At 46.1% G+C, this 15233-nt stretch overlaps 4 protein-coding genes across 4 annotated transcripts; 3 read left to right on the top strand and 1 right to left on the bottom strand.

Moving 5' to 3' along the window:
• Window positions 1-325: 325 nt before the first annotated feature.
• Window positions 326-2330, top strand: EI90DRAFT_3288677 (uncharacterized protein; the record flags this gene model as incomplete). The annotated part of the gene is made up of 5 exons (XM_039067120.1): window positions 326-361; window positions 1163-1403; window positions 1454-1857; window positions 1922-2271; window positions 2321-2330. Coding segments are annotated over 5 exons (1041 nt in total), but the record flags the coding sequence as incomplete, so codon positions are not given.
• Window positions 2331-6438: 4108 nt separating this feature from the next.
• On the top strand, window positions 6439-6862 carry EI90DRAFT_3153800 (uncharacterized protein; the record flags this gene model as incomplete). The annotated part of the gene is made up of 2 exons (XM_039065889.1): window positions 6439-6756; window positions 6827-6862. The coding sequence occupies 2 exons, from the start codon at window positions 6439-6441 to the stop codon at window positions 6860-6862; spliced, it is 354 nt and encodes a 117-aa protein (XP_038917181.1).
• A 5412-nt stretch (window positions 6863-12274) lies between these two features.
• Window positions 12275-12841, top strand: EI90DRAFT_3153799 (uncharacterized protein; the record flags this gene model as incomplete). The annotated part of the gene is made up of 1 exon (XM_039065888.1): window positions 12275-12841. The coding sequence occupies one exon, from the start codon at window positions 12275-12277 to the stop codon at window positions 12839-12841; it is 567 nt and encodes a 188-aa protein (XP_038917180.1).
• Window positions 12842-13546: 705 nt separating this feature from the next.
• On the bottom strand, window positions 13547-14719 carry EI90DRAFT_3052728 (uncharacterized protein). Its single transcript, XM_039059974.1, has 7 exons — window positions 14652-14719; window positions 14444-14569; window positions 14315-14394; window positions 14130-14258; window positions 14028-14081; window positions 13926-13994; window positions 13547-13875 (listed from the first exon to the last, which is right to left on the bottom strand). Exons 1-7 carry the CDS (start codon window positions 14704-14706, stop codon window positions 13555-13557), a joined length of 834 nt encoding a protein of 277 aa, XP_038917179.1. The 5' UTR covers window positions 14707-14719; the 3' UTR covers window positions 13547-13554.
• Between the last annotated feature and the right edge of the window lie 514 nt (window positions 14720-15233).

The raw sequence follows: 15233 nt of genomic DNA, 5'->3' as shown, positions 1-15233 counted from the left end.
CTTGCTTGCAAGGTCTCTTGCATGTCCACAATTCGTGGGAATTCTGCAAATATATTGGTGGGAATTCTGCAAATGTATTGACCGCTTTTCTGCACGTGTCCTTTCCTCCGACGGCTCATTTGTCCCGCAAACTCTGTAGCGCAAATTTAGGCCCCAAAGGTGCTGTGCACAAGATCGTCTGTAACCTAGGGTCACCATGACAATATGACATATAATTCGGACCACTTTCACTATAGTACCGCTCAGGCGGTAAGGCAAGCCACCTGGCCCCTCTGCAAACAATCGATTGTTATCTTGAGCGCTTGTAGCTAAAACTGTTACAACTATGTTAACTCAGACTTCAGACACCCAGTTGGCTCCTGTAAGTACGAGTTTGACTCACTGCGCATTCGTCTTCACTCATTACTGCCGTTTTCAGTTGATTTGTCGCGTGACGGATTTCTTGCTTCCGTATGAATCCTGGTGCTTGAACAGTGCCAAACTTAAACTTCATCCCCCATTTACTCCACAACAACACCGCTTTTTTCCAAACGGATTGTTGGATCATGTTCATGGAGCTGATATCTAGCGACGTTTTTTTCCGATTGTGCGTAGCGTTGATATTTAAAATTCCCGGCAGCTGAACTTCATCCCCACTTTTCACCTCAATGGCTGCATGGAATTGGCTGAAAATTTGGCAGCAGAGTGTTGGGGAAAAAACACAGGAGCTTTTTCTTTGGACGGAACAATTTGATGAATTTTTGAGAATTTGGATAATGGGGCAGCTACGGCAACGGACTAGTGTCTAGGGTGCAGCAGCAGCTAACTCCTCTTATACTTTATTTGGTGTAGATTTAATATACAAGCAGTGAATCCCATTGGCTTTTTATATGCATGTGTTTTGAAGTCGCTGCGAGTGTCTCTTCTGGTGCATACGAAATTCCCCGATGTGGTACTCGTTCTGGAATTTTGATTTTTAACTTTCCTTCCAACCAACAGTATCGCATGGCTCGCAAAACCAAAACCTCTCAGAAGCAACAATCTTGCCTTAATAGTCTTGACCCCCCCTTGAGGATCAAGGGAGGAGCAATCTGAAGATGTGGAAAGGCCCTCATCTCCAGACACCACAATTCAACATCAGACTCAATCCCGCCGATGGCCTCCTCCCTTGCCCATCCCTCAGCACACCTCTGAGCACAACCATATCTCAGAGGACGCTTCCAATCATTTTCACCCCACTATTCCTGATTCCGTGTCTGCACAAACACCGAATGGGCTCGATTTTTTGCTGGCAGCTCTTGAGTCTCAGAATACAACCCACCCTGGGCCTGTGCAGCAACCAGTGATCAGTAGGGCCCAGCCAATTACTGCCGGAACTCCTGAAACCGTCTATGATAATAGTTACTCCATTGAGAAAATACAAGGTGTGTGTGTGTATTTCATTTTCGAGTGTCTCTTTTCTCAGGAGCAACAGCCCCTAAAGCAGCCCAGCCTAGCGCCAGAGCAAGCAGAGTAGCCCGAAACAAGGCTCCCACTAAAACAAAGCAAGTGGAAACTGATTCCGCAACAGCAGAAGCCCGGCCATTGCCTGGACTTATCACATACAAAGTAAATGTGGGAGGGAAAGCGAAGCCCCAGCTGCTTTCACTTGATCTAGAATACGAAGATTGGAAGAGTGCCATTTCTGCGACACCTGGATTACCGGAGAACAAACGCTTCAGGCCAGAGATCACTTGGAAGCTGGGCACAGCTCCGAAGATGCAAGACCCGCAGACAGTTGACGATAATCAAGAATACCAGCTGATGGTGCATGAAATAGTCACGCAGCATGAGAAGGATGGGAAGCAGCCAGAGGTTGTCATCATCATTCAAAATTTGGTCTGTTGCACTTTCATACTATCACAAAATCTGCTTGTTTGTTGAAGCTAAATGCGGCTTCCAGCCAGAGAAAGATCAAAGAAAGACTGGCCAGAAAAGTACAAAGAAGAAGCAAGGATCACGGAAAGCCAGGAAGAAAAGATCAAAGACTGGCCGGGATGACTCCAGCTCCTCTGACAGTGAGACTGACTCTGGCTCTGCGGACTCAACCACGGATGAATCCGATTCTGATCATTCACGTTGTGCGTGGCGCAAGAAGCCAGCAAAGCTGGCACTTTGGCAAATTGAAGACTTACTCCATGAGAAGCACCATTTCTGTGAGCAGCACCTCAAGAACTGCTATGTTATGCCAAGTGGAAAGCACCTTTCCCTCACAAAGGCAGTTGCCAAGCGATGGGCTGGAGCAATTGTAAGATTTTCACTAATACAAATATATGTTCAGTACTGAATGACACTAGGAAAGTGGAATTGCTACACTCGAAAAGCCGCCCGCATCAGTCCTTTCTACTGCTGATGGAATTATTCCCCCACTGCTAGGTCATCGCTCCAATGCAAAATCAGTTTCTGCTCCTCTGCCACAGCCACCTCCGCCAGCCTCATCTATGCCACAAATGGTTGTACTACAACCCCCCCCTCCATACCATGGTCTGTACCCTAGTCATGCATTCCAGAATGCATATGGACATCAGTGTACCACCTGTGAGCATGCTGCCAGATATCATGGATGCCATGACTATCATCGACCACACCCGCACTTGGAACAAAATTTCGGCTCTCAGGCTGTGCATTCCCAACGCGGTGCCCCAGATCTTGCACCAGACAGTGATGATTTTCCCCCTCCATCAGCAATATTCCCATCAATCACGGAATGGTTCGAGAGACTTGAATGTGATAGGAATATTTTCCCTGATCCTGTCCCCCTTGCTGTATTTTTGGAGCCATTGGCTGTACTGGGCTATTTCCATCTTGATGATCTTGATCGCGCATGCAGAAATCCGGGAGGCTTGGAGTCATTAAATGTTGGATTTGCCTGTGGCATTGCTGAAAAGCTTGGAAAGCTTGTCCGGCATGAAGTCAAGCACATTATTAATAAGTATAATGCACCTAGCCACCACTAGCTTTCGTAGTCGTTTAATAGTGCAACTCTAGATAGCGTACAATGTCTATAATGTTTAAAAATAACTAGTCTTCCTCTTCTACATCATAGCCAGCGTTAAAGAACCAGCCAAATGCATCCTCAGCTGTAATAGAATAGAATAAATCACATAGATGTGCTTTAACTGCCTGTTCATTTTGCTGTCTTTGCATAAGATGTCGCAGAGATGGTCCACTACGCCGAATTCTTGCTTTGAATGCAGCAAAAGCCTCCTCAATTGGGTTCAAGTCGGGTGAGTATGGTGGGAGAAATATGAGCCGGCATCCACTGCCAAAATGAGGAAATTAAAAAGTGTTAATCATAACATAAACTCATACATACTTGTGTTCAACCAGACGACAGATAGAAGGATGCTTATGGATTGAGCAGTTATCAAGGACAATAGTGGAATTTGGCTGGGGGAAAGGGTTCATCTCACGTAACAGCCTTCGAATGAAATGGCGAAATGTAATTGTTGTATATGCACCTATGCGTGCCTCAGCATATAGTGGTCCTTCAAGAGAAAGTGCTGGAATGTCAGGGCACACCCGCCTGACCCGGGTCCACCCGGACCCACCCGGCCACACCACACCTGCTCCCCACTGTCCAACCCTCTCCCTCTTCCTTCCTCTGTCTCTCCTCCTCTTTCCTTTCTCTCTTTCTTCCCCTTTCTTTATCTCATTCCTCTCATCTTCCTTTTCTTGTTTATTTCCTTCTATCTACACGGACCACCCTCCTTTGTATCAATGTACTATTGACCCGTCCGGCCCACACACCCCGGACGGCTCCCCACTGTGCCCAGCACGCGCACATGCAGTGGACGCTCTCGGGATCCCCCATGGGGATACCTGGATGCCTGCGGCTGTCTCCGAGGGTGACGTGGCACTCGTCATGTGACTCAAGCCACATGTACATAAATGTACCTGAAGTGGGAACCGAAGAAGTAACCTTCTTCTCACATTCTCCACTTCAGGTAAGTAGTATAGTTTTCCCTTTTAATAACAATAACACATTCTCCACTTCAGTCTAAGTGGCCAGGGACTGCTGTCCCTTCCCGGACCCGCCAGCATGCACGCCTGGTTTGCACCCCGCGAGGGCCCTCCTGCTGGGCGATACATCCGGACCCCCTCTACCCCGGACGCGTCCCTGACATGGAAGCAGTGAATATCTAACAGAATCAGTGACAACACACTCTAAATCAGAGCTGAGGCAGCATACCGTTTTCCACAGATCCGACTTGCACGAACCTGAGGTCGGTGGCCTTTCCGAGCCCATCCTCGCAACCGGTTAGTATTGCGACTGTCCACTGCAGTTTCATCCACAAAAACAAGCTGATCAGGCAAGTAATTATCCCGAATTAAGCGACGATATCTATCCTGGTCTCTCTCATTTCTTTCAGCAGCCACTTGGTGGATCTAGATGTCGGTGATGGATTGGTGTCAGGGACGCGTCCGGGGTAGAGGGGGCCCGGGTGAGACGCCCGGCACTGGAAGTCTTGCAGGGGGTGGAGCGGGCGTGCGTACTGGCAGGCCCGGCTCAGGAGGCAGTCCCTGGCCACTTAGACTGAAGTAGGAAAGGATGTTATTATTATTAAAAGGGAACACTATGTTGCTTACCTGAAGTGGGAAAGGATGAGAAGAAGGCTACTTCTTCGGTTCCCACTTCAGGTATGTTTATATACATGCGGCTTAGGTCACATGATGGGTGCCACGTCATCCTTGCGTACAGCTGTAGTCACCCAGGTGTCCCCGTGGGGGATCCCGAGGGCATCCGCTGTGAACGCGCGAGCTGGAGATAGCGGGGGTCGCCCGAGGCGCCTGGGCTGGGCATGTCGTGAGCGCGCTGCGGGTGGGTCAATGGTACATTGATACAAGGAAAAGTCGTCTGTGTAGAATAAGGAGAAAATAAAGAGAAGGTGAAATAAGTGAAGAGGGAGTGGAATGGAGAAAGAAGGAAAGAAAGGAGAGGGGGGAGGAGGTAGGGGAAGGCCGGGTGGGGCCGGGTCAGGCAGGTGTGCCCTGACAATTGGGTTATCAAGCTTAGGGTTGCCACTGTTGACTCACCGATTTCATACAGAAACCATTACGTCGAAGTGTTCTCCATATACACGATTGGGATACAAGCCTTCCCCATTGCATTTTGAGCTTGCCTTGAATTTCATCCAAATACAAATCTGGTCGTGCAGCAAGCAAACCTTTGATAAACTATGATATAGTCAGAACCCAGGGCAAATGTGCAAGGGAATATAATTACATGCTCATCTGCATCACTTAGGGCCCTCTGACCGCTGGCTGCCCTCGTATTTGGTGCATCAAAGCCACCATGTTGTGCATATTGCTCTCTCCAGCGTTGAATTGAGCGCGTACTCACACCAGTCAAGAATTGAACCACATGTGGTTCCAAATATGCATTCATGCGAACTATGAGGGCTTTGAGATCACTACTAAAGTGGCAAGGGGCCATTGTTCACTTTGAGTTGAGCACGGGAGTTGGAGTGCAACATTGGGAAATTCCGTAGGCGCCGTCAAAGTGATGCCTGCGACATCCTCAAAACATACACAGATAACTTCCATTGTTCATATGTTAAATTTACGACAATATAGGACTATAAAATACAGCAACCATTGACCAACACTGAACCCTAGACACTAGTCCGCTGCCGTAGCTGCCCCATTATCCAAATTCTCAAAAATTCATCAAATCGTTCCGTCAAAAAAAACACTCCTGTGTTTTTTCCCCAACACTCTGCTGCCAAAATTTCAGCCAATTCCATGCAGCCGTTGAGGTGAAAAGTGGGGATGAAGTTCAGCTGCCGGGAATTTTAAATATTGACGCTATGCACAATCGGAAAAAAAGGTTGCTAGATATCAGCTCCATGAACATGATCCAACAATCCGTTTGGAAAAAAGCGGTGTTGTTGTGGAGTAAATGGGGGATGAAGTTTGGCGCTGTTCAAGTGCCAGGATTCATATGGAAGCAAGAAATCCGTCACGCAACAAATCAACTGAAAACGGCAGTATTCCAATCTCAGTTCGAAACTCACGCGCATCTCTCCAGACGCGATTGTACGCTCTAGAAACCTTTCCTACGCGCAATCCACACGTGTGCGACTCTCAGATGTGCGACTGTGCTGATTAAGCCATTCTCACTCGAAATTCAAATGCCTGCGCACACCTAGAAACGCGTGCTTGCACCCACTCCACTTTCTTCTCTGTGTTCACAGCTCCCCAGGCTCAGACACACGACTTTTGGGCCCCCCACACACATTTTCCACGTCCCCCACCTGCTTTTTTGGCAACACACATGATATTTGCACCTGCGCACACTGAGAAACTCGTGCCAGCACATCCTAGTCCAGCCACACATGATATTCATGTGCTGACGGCACTCTACCTGTGTATTTGCCCTCCGACACTCTCTCTCGCACACGGCTGTGGACACTTGCCATGTACTGGCTTGATGGTAGGGATATGATTCTGCCTCGGGGCGGTGAGGAATACTGGGAGACACCTGAACGCGATGAGGTGATAGAGAAGGCTCACAATGCGATAGGAGTCCTTGCTGACAATCTCAAGGCTTCTGTTGTTTTGGGTGATCGCACGTGGTGGTGGATTTCTGCATGTGAATATATTGACACTGTCATTGGGATCGTGCATCGCACGGCTTTGTGGAGTTATAGGGACGAGGGTGTTGGGTATAACACATGTAAGGATATGTTTGAGTGGCTGGACGCCATTTACGCTGAGTGGACTTCTATTCCTATGGTCCGCTTGTATGAGCTTGCACGTGAGCGCTATCTGAAGTCCCTTCCAACGGATCTCATTGTCCCTCTAGCCTTTGCCACATTTCACCCATCCCTCTTCCCCTTGATCTTGTGGCCGACTCTGCACAAGCCGATGACGAGCCAGAATCGGATAAGAAAAACAAAGGTGGGAAAAGTACTTAGTGTGCTCTTGCCACCACAGGTGGCATCCACCAATCATACGCCAGTGTAAAGTGGGCATGAGACAACATGACACCAGTTGGTTTGATGGGGTATAGGAAGTGCAAAGTGCATTCGTTTAATCGGATAAAGCTAGGGGAATGAAGAGCATTGGCAAAGCTAACTGGTGGCAGGTAATGGTGAATGTAGCGTGCTTATGGCAGACAAAAAGAAAAGGGAAAAGAACACCCATGTGCAGAAAGATATTACCAGTTTGAGGGAAAGATTGATGATGTTGGCAGAAAACATTCCTGTTCCGCTAACTTCACATGCAAAAGCCTTATCATAAGCAAGGTCAGGGCTGCACAGCAGTCATTTCTAGTCCACAATTCGTGGGAATTCTGCAAATGTATTGACTGCTTTTCTGCACATGTCCTTTCCTCCGACGGATCTTTCTGGCTCATTTGTCCCGCAAACTCTGTAGCGCAAATTTAGGCCCCAAAGGTGCTGTGCACAAGATCCTCTGTAACCTAGGGTCACCATGACAATATGACATATAATTCGGACCACTTTCACTATCGTACCGGTAAGGCAGGCCACCTGGCCCCTCTGCAAACAATCGATTGTTATCTTTGAGCGCTTGTAGCTAAAACTGTTACAACTATGTTAACTCAGACTTCAGACACCCAATTGGCTCCTGTAAGTGTGAGTTTGACTCACTGCACATTCCTCTTCACTCATTATTCCAATCTCAGTTCGAAACTCATGCACATCTCTCCAGATGCGATTGTACATTCTAGAAACCTTTCCTACATGCAATCCACACGTGTGCAACTCTCAGACACGCGCCTGTGCTGATTAAGCCATTCTCACTCGAAATTCACATGCCCGCACACACCTACATCAGCAAAAGTCTGTTATGCTCCGGAGCATCAAGAGTGGCTGGAGCATGTGGGAGACAAAACAGCAGATTGGGCACTCCTGGAGCCAATAGTGTTCTCCTGGGAGGGGGTTCAGGAGCAGCTGGGAGTGGTGAGGAGTATGTAATGTGCCAGGAGCAGTGGGAGGAAAATTTTGGTCTCTAAAAAGTTGAAAAAAAAAAATTTAGGGGAAAATCAAAAAAAAATTCAGGAACTATAGTGCCTTTAAAGTGCTTTCAGGACATATAATTATTTGCAAAATTGAGGAAGAAATGATGGAGAAAAATGGAAAATACTTTCGGAGACCCAAGAAATAATGAGAACTGAATTGATGGAAAAGTCTGAAAATTGAATAGGAAAGTGAGGGGAAGCCTTGTAAGCATTGTTATTTTCTGCTGTTCTGATTTTTCCTGATTGTTCTTGGTCTCACTCCCAGCTGCTCCTGGACCCTCCCAGGAGCTTTCAGGAGCTTCCAGGAGTATTGAGGAGCAGCTGGGAATGAGACCAAGAAGAATCGGGAAAAATCAGAACAGCAGAAAATAACAATGCTACAAGGCTTCCCCTCACTTTCCTATTCAATTTTCAGACTTTCCCATCAATTCAGTTCTTGGGTCTCCAAAAGTATTTTCCATTAGCTGCTCCTGGACCCTCCCAGGAGCTTCCAGGAGTATCCAGGAGTATCCAGTAGCAGCTGGGAGTGAGACCAAGAACAATCAGGAAAAATTAGAACAGCAGAAAATAACAATGCTACAAGGCTTCCCCTCACTTCCCTATTCAATTTTCAGACTTTCCCATCAATTCAGTTCTCATTATTTCTCGGGTCTCCGAAAGTATTTTCCATTTTTCTCCATCATTTCTTCCTCAATTTTGCAAATAATTATATATCCTGAAAGCACTTCAAAGGCACTACAGTTCCTGAGTTTTTTTTGATTTTTTCCCTAATTATTTTTTTCAACTTTTTAGAAGTCCCTATTTTTCAAAATTTCCTCATTTCCCTCTATATCCCCCCCTCATTCCCCCCTCATTCCCCCTCATTCCCCCCCTCATTCCCCCCCTCATTCCCCCCCTCATTCTCCCCCTCATTTCCCCCTCATTTCCCCCCCTCATTCTCCCCCATTTCCCCCTCCCCCATATTCTGCCAGCCTGAAAGTGATTAAGTTGCCAGATTAATCATATATCAGGCCATAAATTTTGATTGTGTATTGGTGAGTCTCAGTGTCCTTGATATATAGTATAGTGTTTGATCTAAATGTTAAGCAGTGTCTTGTTGGGTTAGTCTTGTGGTAGGAGGTATTCATGGGGGATCTTCCCTCTTTTTTTTTCCTTTTCATTTTCAAATGCTCCAGGAGCTCCCAGAAGCTTCTCACCCCTATACACTTTGAAGCATTTAAATTGTATTTACTGGATATGTTTGTGCACAAAGCAATGCTCCAGGCCCTCCTGGGAGTGCCCTGGAGTACCTAGCCAACTCCGGAGGAAATGGGCTGTTCCTGGACCGGCCAATCTCCTCCTGATTCTCCCAGTGCTCTCGATACTCCGGAGCACTCAGGAGCATAACAATTTTTTGCTGATGTAGAAATGCGCACTTGCACCCACTCCGCTTTCTTCTCTGTGTTCACGACTTTTGGGCCTTCCACACACCTCTTCCACGTCCCCCACCTGCTTTTTTTGGCAACACACGCGATATTTGCGCCTGCACACGCTGAGAAACTCGTGCCAGCACATCCTAGTCCAGCCCCATGCGATATTCATGCGCTGTAGGAGAAATAATGGTCACACTATGGAAACCCATTATGGAAATATGCCAGATAAATCACAAAACCTCATACGACAAGTAGATATGAGAAAACAGAAGGACACAAATTTTTACGAATTATTATGACTATACGCGATAAATCGAAAGAAAGAAAAATAGCAAAAAATACTTCAAGCTTACCATCAACGAGACGGAATTCCCGGGGGAATTTATAGCAAATATTAAAACAAGAATTAGGACAATCGACCAAGATTTGACTATAAAAACAATCAGAGAACCTCCATGGAAACTACTTTCCCACATCCGCACACGTAGCCAAGGATGGAAGTACCACGGAACAAGGATTCCTCAGGAACTAATGCAAAATTCAAAGTCGTGTTTATAATAGGAAATGTAGATGTCCCCCAAACGGACCCAATGAGAGTAATTACAGGGGAAACTACCCATAAACGACGGAGATATGACTAAAACTCCTGCAAAACGAGGACAATATCTAAAAGGCAAGCGCGAAAGTTAACCAGTAACGACCGAGACAAGCTTGATAGGCCATTAGAAAGGAAGGGATCTAATCTTAATCCTCCCAAATTTTCATAATAAAAGGATCATGCGTTAATGAGATATCCAATAACGGGAATAGCGACATCAAAAGTCCGAGCTCAGGGAAAAGACGATGTTTGCGTAGGATCCATAATTAAAACATACAACGAAATTTACACGGAAATTATGAAAAATAGGGAACTATAGTTATGCAGATTTTCAGCCCAAACGGTCCAGCCGTTGTGAAGTTATACCCATGATGGGAATATAGAAATCCACATCATGTGTAATGACACGTGAGGGTGGCGATGCGCAGGGAACCGGCCGTCAGAACCGAGATCCGCACTTCGGCAGATCGCGAAGACCAATTTCCGTCCAAATAAGGAAGAGCCCAGTCAAAACAAAGCACGGAAAGTGCAAAACAACCTTAGATCATGAGGGAAAAATCTGAAATAAATCACAGAAGCCCATATGAAAGAAATAAAAACCCGCGCATATCATAAATCCCGAACAATTAAACGGAAACGGCGCCCGCATACGAACGGCTATGGGAATGATGCATGTGATTACCGAATGTGTGTGTGAACTTTTGCTAACTCAACGAATACCAGGAAATAGGACACAACCTTAGTACCATTGGAAAGGTGGGAATTTATGATACCAAGAACGTGAGAAAACATCCAGAAATGAATGAGATATAGGGACATGAAGTTAGAAACCTGAAAACGCGCGGGAAAACAGCTTCAAGAGGTCTAGAGTCCTAAATAAAATACATAAAAATATGATATCTTCAAGGATGACCTACTATAACAACGAACAATACATATGGAGGATTAGGATGTGATAATACAAAGGGGAATCAGGGAATATGAATGAAATTCACGAAAACCACTAAACTACGACGGACCATGGCAGGAATTTTAGGGAACAATATTCTAATGAGGTGGAGAGCTATAACACATTCATTTGAGTAATTCTTGACTACTAGCAACTTTTTCTTTCAGTTTTAAACCTGAATAATTCACTCATTTACCATTTCAGTCTCATTTTAACTAAATGTCACTAAATAAAAATGGAATAAATCAGCTGAAGGTCTCAGCACAGCCGTATGCATAGTAATGCGAAGTTTGAATTCAGAATCATTGAGTCATAGCAAATTTAATGGTATATATAGGGAATTTGAAATAGGTAACTGCGGCAAATGCAGCGCAGCCAAGTTCTAATTAACCATTAAAATAGCTTAGGCGAGGGAGGACAATAAGGATTCTAGGCGCAGTCTGACTGCAGTAGAACCGCAGTTCAGCGCAGCAAAAGCGCAGTAGAACTATAGCGTGAAAATTTCATTTTTTATTCAGTTTGAGAAAAATACACTGTAAATAAATCCTGTAAATAGAGGGTAGAGCGTGAAAAAGGAAGGCGACCCAAGGAGTATAAAAGGGAGACCCTTTCTGCGACTTTTTGCCCCCCTCAGAGAAGTAAGAAAATAGAGTATTATTTTTCTCAAGCATTTCTGGTTGTCACTCCAGTGCGAAAAAGTGATATACAGTTAAGATTGCCACTGTAGTAAAAGGCAGCAATTAAGGAGAGAAATATTAAGTAGATATTTCAACAGGAGAGCTGGTTAACACTCCAGATTTCAAAGTGTAAACACAAAACAGTTATCTTGCTACTGTTAAAACAAGCAATAAAATAAGACAAAAATAAAACAAACCCAAGGGACTCTCCAGACACAATCCAAATTCATTAACTGAATAGAATCTTTGAAACTTCACCAAGTAGAAGATTAAATTCAAGTTTAAATCCAAATTAAACAACGCTACACAGAATTACACCTAGACAAATTAAGAAATTTCAATAAAGAAACAGCTCCGCAGGGCTCAGTTTATCTGTAAGTCAATTCCCAGGAACTTTAAAACTAACCCATAAAAATAGAATTAGCCAAAACACTCGGATTGGTACTATATTTACAATAAATAACACTAGTACACTTCCCCATCCTAACTAAAGAACCAGGGAACAGCTTGGTGGTGGTCTCGTTTGAACCTCCCAACTGACCTTCCTTCGTTCTCTCCTTCAGTGCTGACGGCACTCTACCTGTGTATTTGCCCTCCGACACTCTCTCTTGCACACAGCTGTGGAAACTCGCCATGTACTGGCTTGATGGTAGGGATATGATTCTGCCTCTGGGTGGTGAGGAATACTGGGAGACACCTGAACGCGATGAGGTGATAGAGAAGGCTCACAATGCGATAGGAGTCCTTGCTGACAATCTCAAGGCTGCTGTTGTTTTGGGTGATCGCACGCGGTGGTGGATTTCTGCATGTGAATATATTGACGCTGTCATTGGGATCGTGCGTTGCGAGGCTTTGTGGAGTTATAGGGACGAGGGTGTTGGGTATAACACATGTAAGGATGTGTTTGAGTGGCTGGACGCCATTTACGCTGAGTGGACTTCTATTCCTATGGTCCGCTTGTATGAGCTCACATGCGAGCGCTATCTGAAGTCCCTTCCAACGGATCTCATTGTCCCTCTAGCCTTTGCCACATTTCGCCCATCCCTTTCCCCTCTTCCCCTTGATCTTGTGGCTGACTCTGCACAAGCTGACGACGAGCCAGAATCAGATAAGAAAAACAAAGGTGGGAAAAGTACTTGGTGGGCTCTTGCCACCACAGGTGGCATCCACCAATCATACGCCAGTGTAAAGTGGGCATGAGACAACATGACACCAGTTGGTTTGATGGGGTATAGGAAGTACAAAGTGCATTCATTTAATCGGATAAAGCTAGGGGAATGAAGAGCATTGGCAAAGCTAACTGGTGGCAGGTAATGGTGAATGTAGCGTGCTCATGGCAGACAAAAAGAAAAGGGAAAAGAACACCTGTGTGCAGAAAGATATTACCAGTTTGATGGAAAGATTGATGATGTTGGCAGAAAACATTCCTGTTCCGCTAACTTCACATGCAAAAGCCTTATCATAAGCAAGGTCAGGGCTGCACAGCAGCCATTTCTAGTTCCGAGATACAAGCGCAATTTTACCCTTAATCCGAATCCGCAAATCTGCCGGATTGCAGATCAATCCGATCTGCTAGGAGCCCTAATCTTCAGATATATTTATCGCACATTTTAACGCCTGCACCATCCTCGGACCCAAGAGAATTCCAGTTAAAAGGGGATGGGTGCTTTGAACGAGTCAAGCGAAGGTGTATAGTGTTGTTCCGTCTTGCGTTAAATGTGATGTGACCATTTGCATGAGCGCTCCTGCACGGGCAGACAGGATGAACAGATTTGGAATTGATAAGCTGCCCCCTTGCAAACAGCAGCACCGTTGCAGGTGCACAGATCCCTCACATGGATGGATCAATGAAATGAGGGACTGGGATGCAACTGCGCTTTCTCAAGTTGGATGTACTTAATGGAGGAACGAGATTAAGGAAAACTTGCATTCCACACCCCGACAAGGACACTATGCAACCTGTGAGCTAGCTCATACTCCAAGTGCTCTTGACCTGCAGTACCGCCCCAAATGTCCCACCTCGACAGATCCATCATACCATCCCCAAGCGCATCCTCGTGGTCCCAGGTGGGCTCACCAGCACCTTTCATATTCTTCAGGACACCTTGGAGAAAGTGGTCGCACAAGAGGTCATCGAGGGGGCACATATCCCAGTTCCCAATGTGGTCCAGTTTGAGGACCTTGCCTGCAATGTCGTCATAGCCAGGAACGAAGGGGATGACAACATGGCCACGCTATTGCTCATAGTGAGAACAGACACAGTAAAATGAAAAACATAGCAAACATCAGGATTGACACCAAATTGGTAGTTGTCCCATGCATCATGCAAATCGCTACGCAGTAACAGCACATTCTGAATCGAGTCGATTTATGTTGGTCCCCCAACCTCTGCAAGAGGGGCGGGATCTGTGATACGACTTGGGTAGCCTCTATGAGTCCACTAGATTTGCAGCGTCAGGACAGCAGGAATGAGAGGGTAAGGACATACCTGGATGTCATGTGCGCGTGGAAAAATGTGCACTGCTTTGAATCGACTATAATTGCCTCTGATCACTGGGAGACCTGAGATGAGGCAACAAGGGTCACGAGCATGGACTCGCGTTCGGTAGTGCTCTGTCTGCGGAGAATCCGTCTGGTTTGCACTAAACGTCTTGATGGGAGTGTGCAGCTTACCCTTGAAGGGGTATTGGAGATGGTTGGGTGGCGGACACGGGCTGAGAGGGTGTTCCAACTGACAGTGATTGGGGTAGCATCTAAAGACAATGGATGACAACACCACAGAATGAACCAGCTTGCACGGACCTGGGCGAAGGAGTATGTATGTCCCTGGTTTGGGGACTTCTGCATTCGGAGGACAAGGAGCCCCATGTCGCTCGGGCACGGTCTCATCATAACGAAAAACCGCCCAGTCTTCGTTTGAGAACAGAACTCCCAGTCCATGATGCCATACTGCCAGAAGGCTAAGACATATGAGGATAACGAGGGCTCAGTGGTTGATCAAATAACGAACTTGACAAAACATTTCCATCGAAGTCGCGGAGGACAACATCTAAGTTTTGATCCATGGTAAGTGACACTGCAGTTCAACAGGAGTCACTGTTGGAGAGCAAGCGGATAGCATGTATTTACCCCTATTTACACCGAAAATAGATCTATAGTGTCAAAGACCAGATTGAGATGAAGGAATGTCTCTGTGGCAGAGGGCTTCGGCCTCAGCGACTTATGCCAGGAGCGCTGTGCCAAGTAACATGCCCTAACTTACTAACTGGCAACCAGAACTAACAGGGGGTAAACTCTAGTCGATTTTATTACTGAGGTGTAACCTATGTACAAGTTGAGTATATATAGTTACAACGAAGGCTGGCCCGTAAATGGCAGGGCCAAGCAGAGCGGAGCTAACGGAGTTACACATTAGCCGATTGAATATTACCGACAGGTCAGGTTACGGGGTTAGCAGAATGGTAGGCGATAACCCAGAAATGGAAAGGAGGGATAGGCCTGAAGGTGGGCTTGCAGGGCAAGTGAGTGAATTGCCCAGCGGAGGCGGGAGTGTGCTAGCGGACGTCAGAGCTGTCCGGAAACCTTCAGGGCT

This window comes from Cantharellus anzutake (genome assembly GCF_015039405.1).
Source record: "Cantharellus anzutake strain C23 chromosome Unknown EI90scaffold_18, whole genome shotgun sequence".
Classification (NCBI taxonomy): Eukaryota; Fungi; Basidiomycota; class Agaricomycetes; order Cantharellales; family Hydnaceae; genus Cantharellus; species Cantharellus anzutake.
The sequence above is the reverse complement of the archived record's forward strand: the minus strand, read 5'-3'. Positions and strand labels throughout refer to the sequence as shown.

Coding starts and splice junctions, on each gene's coding strand:
- EI90DRAFT_3052728 (XM_039059974.1), bottom strand. CDS start 14,706: ATGGATCAAAACTTAGATGTTGTCCTCCGCGACTTCGATGGAAATGTT. Junction 14,570..14,651: donor CGATGGAAATGTTTTGTCAA/GTTCGTTATTTG, acceptor ATGGACTGGGAG/TTCTGTTCTCAAACGAAGAC. Junction 14,395..14,443: donor ATACATACTCCTTCGCCCAG/GTCCGTGCAAGC, acceptor CATTGTCTTTAG/ATGCTACCCCAATCACTGTC.